General features: G+C 35.3%; 1 protein-coding gene across 9 annotated transcripts in view; it reads right to left on the reverse strand.

Moving 5' to 3' along the window:
- SLC4A10 (solute carrier family 4 member 10) overlaps positions 1-18,755 on the reverse strand; it is a 344,973-nt gene that overhangs the window by 44,119 nt on the left and 282,099 nt on the right. For all 9 annotated transcript variants that reach the window (XM_025275927.2, XM_006074289.3, XM_044934690.1 and 6 more), the window contains one exon: positions 3,785-3,890. In XM_025275927.2, coding sequence (XP_025131712.1) covers positions 3,785-3,890 — 106 coding nt within the window. The remainder of the gene's footprint in view (positions 1-3,784; positions 3,891-18,755) is intronic.

The following is an 18,755-nucleotide window of genomic DNA, read 5'->3' on the forward strand; positions in this document are numbered from 1 at the left end:
ACACATTTACCTATATATTTGTGATCATCTTCTATCTTTTGTGCAGATATAAAAGTCTTCCAAGTCTTGGACTTGGTTGAGTCTTGTTCTCAATTCTTGGTAATATAGAAACCATTTAAAGAATTATTTGTCTTATAAGCTATAATACATTGCCATTAGCCTGCCTAGTCACTTTAATTCAAAGCAAATTTGAAAAGTATATTTTTCTTTCTTTTAGGAGGGCAGTATGTTATTTAAAAAGGAAAAATTGTGAGCTACTATATTCTACATTTATTTTCTGGTTTATACCAACTGTACCCTTAAAACACACACACACACATGAAGTCCTAAGATTTGGAAGAGAAAACTAAATCTAAATCCTGTTCTCTTATTTTGAGTCTCACATATGGTTTCACTTATGAAAATGAAAAAAATGCTTGTTGACAAACTCATTTCTACTAATTATTCTTCAACACGTTTTAAGCTTCAACAATTTTATAAGTTGGTAAAAATTAAGTTTGATAAAATAAGAAATTAGAGTTGGCATTAGTGTCCTGCCCCTTATTTATGTATAAGCTAAATATGTAATTCTGGCATTGAAACAATTCTTAACCAATTGCTAGTTAATTGCCTGTGAATATTTTAAACCTTGTCTAGGAATTCCTTATAATGACAGATTTTGATATACTGCTAAAATATATATATAAACATAGAAACTTAAGTACTCTAGCTTGCTATAAAACACTTGAATTAAGCATTATTCACAATAGTCAAGATATGGAAATAACCTAGATGTCTGTCAATGGATCAATGGATTAAGAAACTGTAGTATAAATATACAATAGAATATCATTCACCCTTAAAAAGGAAGGAAATGTTGTTACTGCAACAACATGAATGAACCTGTAAGAAATGCTAATTGAAACAAGCCAGACACAGAAGACAAATACTATATGATTTATCTTCTATGTGGAAGCTAAAAGTCAAACTCAGAAGCAGAGAGTAGAATGATAGTTACCAATGACTAGGGAGAGAGGAAAAATGGGAAAATATTGGTTGAAGGGAACAAAGTTTCAGTTATGCAGGATAAATAAATTATGAAGTGCTAGTGTATAACACAGTGCCTATGGTTAATAATATTGTATTAAATAATTGAAATTTGCTGGGACAGTAGATCTTAATTGTTTTCACCAAGTAAAAAGGTTGCTTATGTGAGGTGCTATGTGTGTTAATTAGCTTGATTGTGGTAATCATTCACCTTGTATACATTCATCAAAACACATTTTATACCTAAAATACATAATTTTTATTTGTCAATTATACCTCAATAAAGCTAGAAAACAAAATAAACCAAGACATTTACATTAAATAGTAAATCTGTGATTTGAGACTGCATTTCAAAATAATCATTAAATGTTTATTGGACACTTACTATGCATACAGTAATTTGGGAGAATCAAAGAAAGCTAAAGTTCTTGCCATTGCTGAGTTAGCAAGGTAAAAATTACAGTTCATGAGAAATGTAACAATTCAATTAAAAATTATCCAGTGAGTAATACACAGAGTAAATATTACATGACCATTTTTACAAAACTAGTTATAATAGCCATTAGCACTGTTAATAAAATTAATAATTTGCTTTTGATGATCCTGATGGTTATGCTGAGAAAAAAATAGAATAACAATTAAGACAAATCATTATGGCCCTCGATGACTTAAAATTTTAAGTTTTTTTCATTATGTTGAATACCCTTTGGTGATAAGTGCTATTTCTGGTCAAGATTAGCAATTATTCATTGCAAACAGTGCTTTTACCTAATTAAAAATAATATGAAAATTTCTGCCAGAATGTTAACACCTAGTGCAGAACTTAACAAAGAAAAAAATAATAATAACAATCTCAGGATTAGATTTGCTTTGTTTGATTGCAAAATATTTTTCACTGTACTCTTCTTGACCCTAAAACTTCTAATATTGATCTAGGTAGATCAATTGTGCTATGAGTCTCTTAGAAATGTATGATTCAGGATTTGCTACTATATGGAATAAATATTATTATTTAACATTAAATTATTCAAGACTATAAACACATAGAGTAAATTTTCATATTAAATAATTTAGAGATGAAATTATTGGGTAAGTGTATTGTAGGGGACACCAAGATGAGGGACAAAAGCAAGGAACTCTTAAAATATAATATCTTTATAGTTTATAAAAGGGGAATATAAATGGAAGATGCATTGTTGAATGGATCAACCATGTCTAAATTCTGAACAACTGTAGCATTCTTTCTTGTTCAGCTCATCATTTCTTTTATTGGTCAACTTAAATGGCTCTCTGAAAGGGAGAAGTTCGATAAATCTTTTTTCTAAGGAAAAATACAACAGAATAAATGTTAACTATAATAGAAAAAAAATGAAAGTGAAGACATTTTAGAGCAAATGCTTAGGGTAAGAAGAAAGGTAGTAAAATATAGGTCAAAGATAGAATTTTAAAAATTTTGATTCTGAAAAAAATACTTAATGAGGAAAAGTGAGAAAAATAGGCAACAGATCAAGTGCTCTTGTAAGAACTGCGTTTAGAGTTTTATAATCGTGCAACAAAAAAGGTTTGTGTGTATCACTAACTGGCTCACTTACTAAAATGTGTTTCTCATGAAATGAACTAGAGTTCATATAGTTTTATGCTGATGGTTATAATGGGATTTGAGCTTATACAGGTAGGTAAATTGGCAGAAGCTTTGGACTGTAATGTTTGTAACTGAGAAGAACAGAAAAGAAACTAGAATGACTCAGATTTTAAATCTTATTAGAAGCAGAATCTTTGTATTTTTCCAGTTATGAGACTTGATTGACCAGAAGTAAAGGATGTAAATATAGATGGAAATAGGTGTGCACAAATATTACAAGAGATTAAGAAAACAGTACTTTGGCCACCTCATGCGAAAAGCTGACTCATTGGAAAAGACTCTGATGCTGGGAGGGATTGGGGGCAGGAGGAGAAGGGGACGGTAGAGGATGAGATGGCTGGATGGCATCACTGACTCGATGGACGTGAGTCTGAGTGAACTCCGGGAGTTGGTGACGGACAGGGAGGCCTGGCGTGCTGCGATTCATGGGGTCGCAAAGAGTCAGACACGACTGAGAGACTGAACTGAAATGAACTGAAGAAAAATAGAGGCATTCAACTACGAAGGGGAAAAAAGATATCATTATAAAAAGGAAAGACAGAAATATTTTTAAAGGTGTAAGATTTAACTTTGATAGATGAAAAATATGTTGTGATTCTTTTTGTTAAATGGAAGGAAGATAAGGAGAAAATGGAAATAAGAAAACTCTTTCTGAGGGAGGTGCCAGAATTTTAAGAAAAGTGACTTTGGTTTTCCCCAAAAGTTCAATATTTATACCAAAATATTAACAAACATCCCCTCCCCCTCAACATATTCTGAACAGCTGGAGCAGCACCATGGAGCGAAGTAAAAGCATTCTTTACACAGAAGGCTGACTTAGTTCTGTCATATGGTTTAATTTAGGTCAACATTGCTCTTATTTAATGTGCTTTCAGTTAATCTAGTCACATTATGCCATATAGGTGTGCTTTTGGAGTAATTCAGGACTACTAACTACTGGAAAAGCTTAATAATGAAAGGAAACCCCTGTTAACTTATGCATTTTTGAATGGATGAAATAAAACTATCACTTTTGTAATAGTATTTATTTAAAATAATTTACCTTAGTGGCAATAATTCATTCAAAATGTCAAAAAAGATCTTATAGTAATTAGAGTCAAGATATGTTTCACTTACCGAAACAGTTAGGTTCTCCCAAATTATGTCAGAGGCAGAAATATTGGACTCCCTCCATTCCTTCAATGTATTATTACTAGGATTATGTGGCTCCACACAGTTACATCTGCAAAGACAAAACAGTGTCTTTTATGAAATAAGTATATTTTTGTGACCAGACTCTTCCCCAGTCACAGCCTTCCTCCATTTGAGAGATAAGTAGTTAGGTCATCCTAAATATTCCAAAACACACTATTTTCAGACATATGATAGATATATTACTAGGACATTAGAGCACTTTTAATGTTCCCTGGAATGAGATGTCATTCCCTCTCTGTTCCAGTCAGAGGAAATTTTTTAAAGTATAGGTTAGAACACAAGGCTTTGGGGGCCTTTTAAATCAAGATGCTTTCTAAATCTTACAACAGCCATTTACCCCTCAATCATAAGTCAAGTGGGAAAAAATGATAAATATCCAAATGTATTTTTATAATTTATTTTTATTAATATTATAAGAACATATCATATATGTTTATATATATATTTCATATTCTAGAGATCACTTAGAATTTTGCTATGTAATTTTAAATTAAAGCTAAGTTGAAGTAAGAACCCTGTGTATCTCAGAACCAAACAATCAATATGCAAATATTTTTTGAATAGCTACTATATATGCAAGGTAACAAGATGAATGCTGAGGGTAAGAGCAAACCAGTAAGAAAAGAAAATCAATCCTCTGTCATCCGCATACTCATTGGAATGACTGATGCTGAAGCTGAAGCTCCAATCCTTTGACCACCTGATGCAAAGAGCCGACTCATTGGAAAAGACCCTGATACTGGTAAAGATTGAGGGCAGGAGGAGAAGAGGACAACAGAGGATGAGACGGTTGGATGGCATCTCTGACTCAATGGGCGTGAGTTTGGGCAGACTGAGAGATAGTGGAGGACAAGGAAACCAGGCCTGCTGCAGTCCACGGGGTTGCAAAGAGTAGGGCACAACTGAGTGACTGAACAACAACTACATACAGGGTAACATGACGAATGCTGAGGGTAAGAGCGGAAAGAATAGGAAAGATCTGGGCAATTGTTACTACCATGTAATAAACAACAGCTTTTGATATCACATTCTTTATAACTTTGTAAGTAAATGAGAACACACAAGCAAAGATTATCAACAAGTTAATGGTCTTAGATGTTAACTTCAATTTACAAATGGTTTGTTTAAAAAATTCATTAAGTCTATTATTTGCCCTTCAGAGAGCATTTTCTTCTAGAAGCATTTTATAAAAATCATATTTGGGCTCCCAGGTTAACCCACATATACTACAAAACTTAAAGATAGGTTGGACTGCTATTTTAGTGATATTAATTGAACTGCAGAACTTAACTACTATTATTTCTATAGGAAAATATATTACAGTTTCTACTTAATAAATTTCTTTGCCTGAGCTACAGTCTCTCTTTCTACATCAGGAATTTTAGTCTGTTCTTTTTTATCACCACTCATTCATTTTTCAAAGCGTACTCAGTGTCTATTATTATATAAAATTCTACTTGACTTGAGCAATACAGACAGGCCTGCACCTATTCTCACTAAGGATGGTTAAGGTATTCCCACCTGGGCTCACTTGGGACTGGGGCACTAAAAAAACAGAGGATTTCAACGAGAAAGTTGTTAATGAGGATTTTAAGGGAATGAGAGAAGAAGTATTAGCCACTATGAGTAGCTGCAGTGGCCACTGTGGTATCAGAGGGAGGAGACAAAGCAAAAGGGAAACAAAGGTCTTTGAGAGGCAGTAATAGTCATTCATTAATGCAATTTGTTCAAATCTATAGGTTCCCAAGTCCCAGATAAGTTGTACATAATCACAGAACACAGGCCTTTGTATCAGAAAGCTTTACTGGTTATGTGGCATGGGCAAGTTATTTAAGCACTCTAAACTTTGGTTTCCTCATAAAGTAAAATGAGGACTGACATGCCTACCTAGTAGAGCTATTATGAAGAATATGTAACATGATATATACTAAATGGCATGTATACATTTATGCATTTTGTAATTGTTGCTCCTATCATCATCATGATTATCATCATTATTTTCTGGTTCATTTATTGGTTTTTCATAAGATGTAATAAAACTGTTAACTTTCAATTGATGTAATACAAAAAAGAACAATAGGCTTTTCTCTAACATGCTGATACTCTTTTTTCTTTTGCTTCCAATTCTTTAAAGAGAATTAAATTCTGACCAGCATTAAAATAGTTTCACTACTAAGAATCTATCAAAAGAAAGAAAATTCCCATTCAATTTTGACTCTGGGTCATTAGATCACTAGGCAAATACAGTAAAGATAATATATGAATAGAGAGAATAATTTCATTTAAAAAATAGCTTAAATTATTAAAATTACATTAAATCACTGATTATTTTCTAAAATTAAAAATCAGATTTGGCTTCTACCTTAAAAAAGAGGACTGAATACACGTTTATTTTGTTATGACCTCTAATTCACTAAGCTAAGGAATAATATAAAAAGAGACACGAGGAAAAACATCAAAAAGAGAGATATGTAAACAAACGGAATATGAAAGTCATATGAAAATAGGATTTTTGAAAAAGCAGAACAGAAGAGCAATACTACTAATAATAGTACCTTTACATTTAATCCTTAAACTAGGTTGTCACATGAATATATCGAGACACAAGTGACATGGCCAAGTTTACATAGCTAGAAATTCCAGAGCCAGAATTTAAACCTAGGTAGTGCTCTCTTACTCACTCACTCATAAATATATGTATATATTTATATATAAACAGATATATGTAATTACATATAAAAATAAAATTTATAAATTTATATAGGATATATATGTGTGTGTGTGTATATATATATATTCTTCCAACTGCAGTAAAAGAGGGAGCTGGCCTGATGAGTAAAATATCAAAGAGGGTCTTGACTAAGAGAAGAGTTTATACTCAAAAAAGAAACAGAGTAAACAGATGGAGCCAAAAACATGAGAAGTAGTTTAAAGTTTGACTATACAATAGTTGATACCAGAAATCCATCCCCAACTGCTACAGACTTACATACGTACCGCTCCAAGAATAGCCTCAGTCTTTTCTCTAAGCAATACCATCAACACTGTAAGGCAAAATTACTTTGGACCTAGAGGTCTCTATTGAGTGAAATCATCAAATCAAATATAAGGAAGAATGAAAAAAAATGTTTATTCTTTGCAGATTTTAGTTTTTTGTGCATGTGTCATTAATTAGAAAGCATAACTTGTAAGTAAACAAAGAAGATACAGGATGGAGGAAAGAGGGCTCCCGACCTAAGACGGCAGTGAAAGGAGTCTCAGAAGGACAAATGCAGTAGAGCCAAGAGTAAATCACAGAGGGAGTGAATCACAAGATGGGCGAATGCAAAGTTCCACTCTCTTTCCCCCACAGAAACTGCAATTTAACAAAATATGGACCAAAATACTGTAATGAGAATTCTAGAATCCAGTCAAGATGTTGCAGTACCAGAGTGCAAAGCTGTGAAAAGCCACATTCAAATGGATAAGAAGAGCAATTTCACTTTAATTGCCTCAGCCCCTTTTCTAAGCTGGCACAGCTCAGCAGTGGTAGAGAATAACCTGGCTCACACTTTTTACACTGGGGGTGAAGAGAAAAGTAGAGGCTGTATCTGACATTCCAGCTCTTCAGAGGGCTACTGAGGAACTGGTATCTGTCTTGCCTAATTCAGAGCACTGACAGAACCATTGTAGTCTGGATGCCTTGGTGCCACTGAGAATAAAGAAGAATGGGTAAATTGGCTTTCAGGGACTAGGATGGCTCAATGCAGTTAGGGGTAGGAGAACAATCTGAGGCTTCTCCCTCTGGAAGGAGTGAAAGGAGCATATGTCTGATGTTCAAGCTCTTTAGAAGAGTTCAGAAGGGGCTGGTATCTGTCTCACCTAATCCAGGATGCTGATGGGGAGTCAGCATACGGCAGAAATCTGGAGGCCTCTGAGAACAAGGGACATCAAAGCAGCTCGCTACTGTAAAACCAGGACTTCCTAGGTGGCACAGTGGTGAAGAATCTGCCTGCCAATGCAGGACCTGCAGGAGATGCAGGTTCAATCCCTGAGTCAAGAAGATCCCCTGGAACAGAATATGGCACTCCACTCCAGTATACTTGCCTGGGAAATTCCATGGACAGAGGGTCTGACAGGCTACAGTTCATGGGGTCATGAAGAACTAGACACAACTCAACACAAACATGTATCGTAAAACCAGACAACTTGCAGTACCACAGAGTGACCCCAGGTAGAGCAAAACATTATGAGTCCCTGGAAAAAGAAATCAGCCAACTCTACCTAATCGAGAAATTGCACACACAGGCTCAAAGAATTTACATTCCCTTTCCTCTAAGAAAAGGTTACAGAGACCCCCAGAATCTCTAGTCAAGCTGATTAGAAGTCTTCTGCAGAAAGGGCCAGTCTATAAAGGCTATGAGATGTGGCTTTTATTTCAAGTGTGCCAATCCTAAAATAAAGTTAAGGGAAACATGAAGAAACAGGGAAACATGGCCCATACAAAAGAATAAAATAAATCAAATTTATCGTAAAGAAATGGAGGCATGTAAATTACCTGACACAGAATTAAAATAACCATTATAATGATACTCTATGAGATCAAGACGATGCATAAACAAAATGAAAATATCAGCAAAAAATAAAATATTAAAAAGAACAAAACAGAAAATTTGGAGTGAAAGAATACAATAATTGAAGTAAAAAAATTCAGTAGGAGGATTTAACACTACGTTCAATTAAGCTGAAGAAAGAATCAGTGAACTTGAGGACAGGTCACTTGAAATTATCCAGTCAGAAGACTAGATTGGAAAAAAGAATGAAACAGAGTGAAGAAAGCCCAAGGAACACATGGGATATCATATGCAGATCAAAATATGCATCATGGGAGCCCTGGAAGAAGAAAGAGTATAAGTGACAGAAAGCTTATTTAAAGAAATAGTGCCCCCAAACTTCCCAAAACTAAGGAAGGAAATTATATCCATATTTAAGAAATCCAACGGATTCCAACGATAGTAAATCCAAAGAAATCCACACTAAGACACATTATAATCAAACTGTCAAAAAAAAGTACAGAGAAAATTCTAACAGCAACAAGAGAAAAGTGAATCACCATACACAAGAGAAGTCCCATAATACTATCAGTGAATTTTTCAGCAGGAACTCTACAGGCCAGAAGGCAGTGGGATGATATATTCAAGGTGCTAAAAGGGGAAAACTGCCAACCAAGAGCACTATATGTGGCAAAAAAAAAAAAAAAAAAAAAAGGTGGTACTTGAAAAATGAAGGAAAAATAAAACCTTCCCATGTTTAAAAAAAAAAAACAGCTGAGGGAGTTCATCATCACTATAACTGCCTACAAGAAATGCTAAAGAGATTCCGTCAAGTTCGAACAAAGGGATGCTGAACAACAACACAAAGCAATGAAAGTATACAGCTTGCTAGTAAAGGTAAATATACAAACAAACACAAAATACTGTAACAATAGTACATAAATCACTTTTAATTCTGGTATAGGGGTTGAAGGACAAAAGTATTTTCAAAAACTATTACTATAAGAATATGTTAATGGATACATAATTTAGAAGGATGTAATGTTTTGACATCAATAACACAGAAAGTATAGGGAAGAGGGAGTCAATGTGAAGAGTATTTGTATGCAATGGACATGGAACAACAGACTGGTTCCAAATAGGAAAAGGAGGACGTCAAGGCTGTATATTGTCACCCTGCTTATTTAACTTATATGCAGAGTACATCATGAGAAACACTGGACTGGAAGAAGCACAAGCTGGAATCAAGATTGCCAGGAGAAATATCAATAATCTCAGATATGCAGATGACACCACCCTTATGGCAGAAAGTGAAGAGGAACGAAAAAGCCTCTTGGTGAAAGTGAAAGAGGAGAGTGAAAAAGTTGGCTTAAAGCTCAACATTCAGAAAACGAAGATCATGGCATCTGGTCCCATCACTTCATGGGAAATAGATGGGGAAACAGTGGAAACAGTGTCAGACTTTATTTTTCTGGGCTTCAAAATCACTGCAGATGGTGACTGCAGCCATGAAATTAAAAGATGCTTACTCCTTGGAAGAAAAGTTATGACCAACCTAGATAGCATACTGAAAAGCAGAGACATCACTTTGCCAACAAAAGTCCGTTTAGTCAAGACTATATTTTTTCCAGTGGTCATGTATGGATGTGAGAGTTGGACTGTGAAGAAAGCTGAGCACCGAAGAATTGATGCTTTTGAACTGTGGTGTTGGAGAAGACTTGAGAGTCCCTTGGACTGCAAGGAGATCCAACCAGTCCATTCTAAAGGAGATCAGTCCTGGGTGTTTTTTGTAAGGAGTGATGCTAAAGCTGAAACTCCAGTACTTTGGCCACTTCATGCGAAGAGTTGACTCACTGGAGAAGACTCTGATGCTGGGAGGGATTGGGGGCAGGAGGAGAAGGGGACGACAGAGGATGAGATGGCTGGATGGCATCACTGACTCGATGGACGTGAGTTTGAGTGCACTCCTGGAGTTGGTGATGGACAAGGGAGGCCTGGTGTGCTGCAGTTCATGGGGTCGCACAGAGTCGGACACGACTGAGTGACTGAACTGAACTGAAAGTTAAGTTTTATCAGCTTAAAATAGATTGTTGTAAATATACGATGCTTTATGTAAGCCCATGGTAACCACCAAGAAAGTACCATTTTGTGTAAAACATCCACAAAAGAAAATTAAAAAGGGATCAAAACATATCACTACCAAAAGAAATCAACAAAACACAAAGGAAGAAAAAAAGAGAGGAAAGAGGGTTAAGGATAAATATAAGACAGAAAACTACTAACAAAATGGCAATAGTAAGTTCTTCTCTATCAATAACTACTTAAATGTAAATGGATTTTACTCCCTAATCAGAAGATATAGAGTGGTTAAATGGATTAGAAAAAATCCAACTATATGCTATCTAGAAAAGATTTTTGATTTAGGAACACACATAGAGTGAAAGTTAAAGTATACAAAAAAATATGCAAATAGTAACTAAAAGAGAGCAGGGGACAGGGTGGGCCATAATCATACTAGACAAAATAGACTTTAAGTCAAAAACTGTCAAAAGAGACAAGGAAGGACATGATAAATGATAAAAGAGTCAATTAATTGGGTAGATGTAACAATTAAAAAGATATATGTACCTTATAGCAGAGCACCAAATATAGGAAGAAAACACTGACAGAATTGAAGGGAAAGATAGATAATAACACAATAACATTAGGAGATTTCAATACCTCACTTTAAATAATGGATAGAATCCAGACAGAAGATGAATAAGGAAACATAGGATTTGTAAAATACTATAGACCAAATGAACCAAATATCATATACAGGGTATTTCATCCAACAGCAGCAGAACATACAGTCTTTTCAAGAAACCATTCTCCATAAACAAACCATTCTCCATAAAAGATCACATTTTAGGTCACAACCCAGTCTTAACAAATTTGAGAAGACTGAAATCAAAGTAAGTGTACTTTCAAAGCACAGTGCAATGAAACTAGAAATCAAAAACAGAAGGAAACTAAAAAATTCGAAAATATATGGAAAGTAAGCAATGCATTCTTGAACAACCAATAAGCCAAAGAAGATATCAAAAGAGAAATTAGAAAGTATCTTAAGACAAATGAAAACAAACAGAAAAAAATACTAAAACATATAGGATGCAGCAAAAGCAGCACAAAAAGGGAAGTTTATAGGAACAATTGCCTATATTAAAAAGATGAAAATTCGCAAATAAACAACCTAACTTAAAAACAGAAGAGACTAAAAAAATAAAAACAAACGAATCCCCAAATTAGCAGAAGGAAGGAAATAATAATCATCAGAACAAAAATAAAACAAAAAATAAACAAAAAAAATGAAATAGAAAATAGAAAAACAATAGTAGAGATCAATGAAAATGCATTGTTTTTTTTTTTTTTTTTTTTTCAAAAAATCAACAAAATTGACAAACTTTTAGCTAGATTAAGAAGACTCAAAATTATTAGAGATGAGATATTACAACTAATGCCACAGAAGTTAAAAAGATTATAAGAGATTACTATGAGAAATTCCAAGCCAACAATTTGGATAGCCTGGAAGCAATGAATAAATTCCTAGAAACATGCAATCTACCAAGACTGAATCATGAAGAAATAGAAATTCTGAACAGACCTATAACTAGCAAGGAGACTGAATGGGTAATCAAAAACCTCCCAACAAAGAAAAGCCCATGACCAGATGGTTTCACTGGCGAATTCTACCATACATTTAAAGAACTGGTGCCAATCCTTCTCAAGCTCTTCCAGAAACTGAAGAGGAGGGAACACTTCCAAACTTATTTTATGAAGCCATAATTACCCTGATACCAAAGAAAAAGACATCAAAAGAAAACTAAAAAACAATATCCTTAATGAATATAGATGCAAAAATCTTCAACAAAATATTAGCAAACTAAATTCAACAACACATTAAAAGGATCATACATCATAACCAAGTAGGATTTATCCCTGGAACACAAGAATGGTTCACCAAACAAATATTAATCGTTGTATTACACCACATTAATGGAACAAAGGATAAAATCATATGATCAACTCAACAGATGCACAAAAAGCATCTGATAAATTCAACATCCTTTCATGATAAAAGTACTCATCAAACTAGGAGTAGAAGAAAGCTGAGCGCCGAAGAATTGATGCTTTTGAACTGTGGTGTTGGAGAAGACTCTTGAGAGTCCCTTGGCCTGCAAGGAGATCCAACCAGTCCATTCTAAAGGAGATCAGCCCTGGGATTTCTTTGGAAGGAATGATGCTAAAGCTGAAACTCCAGTACTTTGGCCACCTCATGCGAAGAGTTGACTCATTGGAAAAGACTCTGATGCTGGGAGGGATTGGGGGCAAGAGGAGAAGGGGACAACAGAGGATGAAATGGCTGGATGGCATCACTGACTTGATGGACGTGAGTCTGAGTGAACTCCGGGAACTGGTGATGGACAGGGAGGCCTGGCGTGCTGTAATTCATGGGGTCGCAAAGAGTCGGACACGACTGATCTGATCTGATCTGCTCTGAGAAGGACATTATCTCAACATAATAAAATCCAGTATGACAAGCCCACAGCTAACATAGTAAACAATGGGGAAAAACCAGAAGTTTTTTTCTCTTAGATAAAGAACAAAACAAGGATGCCCATTCCTGCCATTTCAATTCAAAACAGTACTGAAGGTCCTAGTTAAAGCGATTCGGTTAAGGGGAAAAAAAGCATCCAAATTGGAAAGGAAGAAGGAAAATTATCTCTACTTGCAGATTATATAATATAATACAAAGAAAACTCGAAAGATCACACACACACTCACACACACACACTGTAAGAATAAATGAATTCAGCAAAGTTGCAGGATCAAAAGCAACATTAAAACATTAAAAAACTCAGTAGAGTTTCTATAAACTAGCAATGAATAATCTAAAAAGGGAATTAAGAAAACAAACCCATTTACAATAGCATCAATAAGAATAAAATACTTAGAAATAAATTTAACCAAAAATGTGAAAGACTTGTACAAACTTATACAAACTACAAAGCACGGCTGAAAGAAATTAAAGAGGACACAGACAACTGAAAAGAAAGAAATGTGTTCATGAACTGGAAGATTTGATATTGTTAAAACTACCCACATTACCCAAGGTGATCTACAAATCAGTGCAATCGCTACCAAAATATCAATGACATTTTTTATAGAAATAGAAAAATTAATCCTAAAATTCATATAAAACCATGAAAGATTCTGAACAGTCAAAACAATCTTGAGCAAAAAGAACAAAATTGGAAGTCTCACACTTCCTAATTTCAAAATATATAGCAAAGCTAGAGTAATTAAAAAAAAAAAAAACAGCATGGTACTGGAACAAAGACAGATACATAGACCAATAGAACAGAACAGAGAGCCCAGAAATAAACCTTCACCCATGCAGTCAAAGATCTTCGACAAGAAAGGCAAAACTACGCAATGTGGAAATGTTGAAGTTTCTTCAACAAATAATGCTGGGAAAATTGGATATCCACAAGCAAAAGAATAAAATTGGACCTTTTATCATACACAGAAATCTATTCAAAATGAATAAAAGACTTAAACATTAGACCTGAAACTAAAAATTTTCTAGAAGAAAACGGGGGAATGCTTTATTACATTGGCCTTAACAATGATTTCTTGGATATGACACCAAAACAGTTAATATAAGCAAAAAAATAAACAATCGGACTACATTAAACTAAAAAGTTTTTACATAGCCAGGGAATCAATAAGCAGAGTGAGAAAGCAACCTATGGAATGGGAGGAAATACCTGCAAACTATATCTGGTAAGATATTAATATCCAAAATGTATAAGGAGTAACTACAACTCAACAGCAATAAACATATGTTTAATGGTGCAGCCATTATGAAAAACACTATATAGTTTCCTCCAAAAAATAAAAAGAGGGCTACAGGATCCAGAAATATCATTTTTAGATCCAAAGAGACTCGGATCTTGAAGACATAGTGTATTCCCATATTCATTGCAGCATTGTTCAAAATAGCCAAGAAGTGGAAACCATCTAAATATCCATCAACAAATGAACTTTTTAAAAAGTGTAATTATATATACAGTGAAATATTATTCAGCCATTTAAAAAAAAGGAAATTCTCTCATATGCAGCAACATGGATGAACATTGAGGATATCGTGCAAAGTGAAATAGCCAGCCACAGAAGGGCAAATACTACATAATTCCACTTACATGAGGTATTTAAAGTAGTAAAACTTATAGAAATAGAAAGTAGAATTGTGGTTTCCAAAGATGGGAAGAGAGAAATAAGGAGTTGCTTCAATGGGTATAGAACTTTAGTTATGCACCATGAAAAAGTTCTAGAGATCTGCCATGCAACATCTGCTGTTCTATATACTTATACTTTTAATAAGCAGTTAACAGGGTAGAATTACTGAATTCTTGGGAAAGCTTGAGGACATTCAAGCGTGGAAGGCTGGAGAAAGAGCAGTTAGCAATACAAGGGGGAAAAAAAAAGCTTTACAAGAAAAACATGTTCCAAGGAGGAAGAAAACTGAAGTCTATATAATGATTTTGAGCAGCTCATGAAATGTTGAAAGGAAAATTCATTTTATCATGATGTTATGAACATTGTTGGGTTTTATTCTTCACTATACATATTTTCAGTTATTTTCTTAGGACTTGCTGAAGGGATTACCACATACCTTCAGTTATTAGGCTCCATTAACTGCCGGGTCATTACTCTATTGTTTTGTTTGTTGTTTTTTTAATCAAGATTCTAAAAAAATTAATTAATTTTAGTTGGAGGCTAAGAAACCTAGGGCATAAAACACTCTGGTGACATGATGCAATTAAACTCTAGCTTCTTTGCAACTGAGGTTATTGTTTGAGTTTTTTCTGACCCCAAGAGGACTTTCCTTAGCTGTTTCTTTCCCTGGTTCTCTCTGGTATAGTAACTGCCCTATTGTTTAGTCTGTCTCTCATAAAGCTACCTACCTTCTCTTAACTGCTTCTTAACAAAACTTCCAATATTTTTAAAATTTAGTTAAAATTTTATTTTATATGAGAGTAGAGTTGATTTACAGTGTTGTGTTAGTTTTAGGTGTACAGCAAAGTGATTCACTTATAAATATACATATATCCATTCCTTTTCAGATTCTTTTCCCATATGGGTTATTATAGAATACTGTCCTGAGTACAGTTCACTGTGTTATACAGTAGGTTTTTGTTGATTATGTTATACACAGTAGTGTGTATGAGTTGATTTGAAACTCCTAATTTATCTCTCTCAACTTTCCTCACTGGTATCCCTAAAACTTGTTTTCAAAGTCTGTGAGCCAGTTTCTTCTTTGGAAATGTTCATTTTTTTTTTTTTTTTTTTTTTTAGATTCCGTATAAAAGTGATTTATGCCCTTAAAACAATTCTATTATTGCTTCCTAAAATGATTTTTTACCAGTACAGTTGTTTCACCAGTGTGAGGGTCCTTAGAGTTCCTTATGAAACCATTCTGAAAGAACATTGTTTTCTGAATGCCAAAGGAGTCACAATACTAGAGCCATAGAAAAGAAAATGTAACCTAAACACACTACTTGACTGGAGTGAGAAATATTTATATCAATATAACTATGTAAAGGTTTTTTAAAATGTGGGTTAAAAAAAAAAACATTTTAGAACCGATCTTTATACAAATTCAGTGTAATTTAGTTGCTCAGTTGTCTCCAACTCTTTGTGAGCCCATGGACTGCAGCACGCCAAGCTTCCCTGTCCATCACCAACTCACAGAGCTCGCTGAAACTCATGTCCATCGAGTCGGTGATGCCATCCAACCACTCATCCTCTGTTGTCCCCTTCTGCTCCCGCCTTCAATCTTTCCCAGCACCAGGGTCTTTTCCACGGAGTCAGCTCTTTGATCAGGTGGCCAGAGTACTGGAGCTTCAACTTCAGCATAGTCCTTCCAATGAATATTCAGGACTGATTTCCTTTAGGATGGACTGGTTGGATCTCCTTGTAGTCCAAGGGACTCTCAAGAGTCTTCTCCAACACCACAGTTCAAAAGCATCAATTCTTCGGTGCTCAGCTTTCTTTATGGTCCAACTCTCACATCCATACATGACTATTGGAAAAATCATAGCTTTGACAAGATGGACCTTTGTTGGTCAAGTAATGTCCCTGCTTTTTAATATGCTATCTAAGTTCATCATAGCTTTTCTTCCAAGGAGCAAGCGTCTTTTAATTTCATGGCTGCAGTCACCATCTGCAGTGATTTGGGGGCCCAAGAAAATACAGTCTGTCATTGTTCCCATTGTTTCCCCATCTATTTGCCATGAAGTGATGGGACCAGATACCATGATCTTAGTTTTCTGAATGCTGAGTTTTAAGCCAACTTTTCATTCTCCTCTTTCACTTTCATCAAGAGGTTCTTCAGTTCCTTTGCTTTCTGCCATAAGGGTGGTGTCAACTTCATATATGAGATTATTGATATTTCTCCGGGCAACCTTGATTCCAGTTTGTGCTTCATCCAGCCTGGCATTTCTCATGATGTACTCTGCATATAATATACAGCCTTGATGTACTTCTTTTGCAATTTGGAACCAGTCCATTGTTCCATGTCCAGTTCTGATTGGTGCTTCATGACCTGCATACAGATTTCTCAGGAGGCAGGTAAGGTGGTCTGGTACTCCCATCTCTTTAAGAATTTTCCACAGTTTGTTTTGATCCACACAGTCAAAGGCTTTGGCATAGTCAACAAAGCAGAATAGATGTTTTTCTGGAACAATCTTGTTTTTTCAATGATCCAATGGATGTTGGCATTTTGATCTCTAGTTCCTCTGCCTTTTCTAAATCCAGCTTGAACATCTGGAAGTTCTCGGTTCAGTTACTGTTGAAGCCTCACTTGAAGAATTTTGACCTTTTATTTGCTAGCATGTGAGATTAGGCAGATTACTTAACACTTAACTTTGGTTACAGAATAAAGGACCACTACAATAGAATAAGAGGAAGGGAGATAGGAGGAGGAACAGAGAACTGGAAGGAAAGATAGGTTTGTTTATCTCTTCTTACAAGGGTAAAAAATTAATAAACAGCAACCTCAATTAAATAGCCTTGGGAGACCAGATAGGGGAGCCTCACAGCAGACTCCAATAATAAGAAGAAACATTTCCCCTTCTTCTCTGGCAAGAGCTCATCCAATTCAGCCAATGAAATGGCATGGACTGTTTGGTCACTGTGGCCCTCCCAACTTCGTTTCCCTCTTTAGAAGAGTTCTCCTTTCCATTTTTGCAGGGAGCTTACATGTTGCAATGGTTGCAGATCCCAAATTGAAATTCTTTGCAGGTCCTGAATAAATTCTTTTTTTTATTTTGCTAGAGAAATGACTGGTAGTCTATTTGTTGTAGGTCAACAATTTAATGGCCCTTAAGAGGATCCCCAGAAATCCCCCAAGAGCTCTGAAGCTGGTGAGCTAACAGGTGTGGTACCAACATTGAACCTATTGCTTCTCACTGCTTTTCTCACCAACCCTGGAGTTTGACGGTGGGTCTTTCTCCTGGATCTGAGCTTCCATCTACTTTGCATTTTGAAGCTCTCCAGGTTTTACTCAGTATCTATTTTAAGGTTTCTTCCTTTCTGGTTAAGGCCTTGTTCTGTATGTGAGTATTCATTTGGCACTTTGGTCTGATTTTTGAAATCAGACTGTTCCAGCTGGAACTTGCTAGCTTTCGGCCCATTCCTTTTGGAACATGGGATGTTTCACTGGAGTTGTGCCGATTCAGCCTTTGGCCCCATTCCATTTTGAATAGGGGCTGTTATATTGGAACTGTGCGGAGCAGCTTTTGGCCTGGCTGCTCTGGGACCAGACTGTTCTCTTAGAACTGGCTGGTATTAGGCCTGCAGGCTATTTGCACTGTTTACGCTATCTGAGCTATTTGAGTTGTTTGAGCTGCTTGAAAATTATTCTCTTTACTCTAGAGAAAACCCTCCAAGATTTGGGATCCCAGTTATCTAAATATTTTGAGGGTACCCCTCTTACAGAGACTCTAGCCAATTTTTATTTGAAAACCATGATTCTTATTCAGGCACATTTCTAACTAAATGTACTGACCCAATCAAAGACAATGTATGGTATCTATGGCCATTATGAGAAAATTTTGAAGTCCCCTTAACTTTTCTTAAGGCTGAATTGGACAACCACAGCTTTAAAATGTCCAAAACTGAATGGAATTCATATTTCAATCAGTCATTTGAGGCTTCCAAATGTTATCAGGAGCTTAAAATTACCACACCACACAATAAGATTTGAAGATTTACTGAGGCAAACAAAGATAAAATGGCTTCCTAAGCTTCATGAT

Source organism: Bubalus bubalis, chromosome 2 (genome assembly GCF_019923935.1).
Source record: "Bubalus bubalis isolate 160015118507 breed Murrah chromosome 2, NDDB_SH_1, whole genome shotgun sequence".
Taxonomy (NCBI): Eukaryota; Metazoa; Chordata; class Mammalia; order Artiodactyla; family Bovidae; genus Bubalus; species Bubalus bubalis.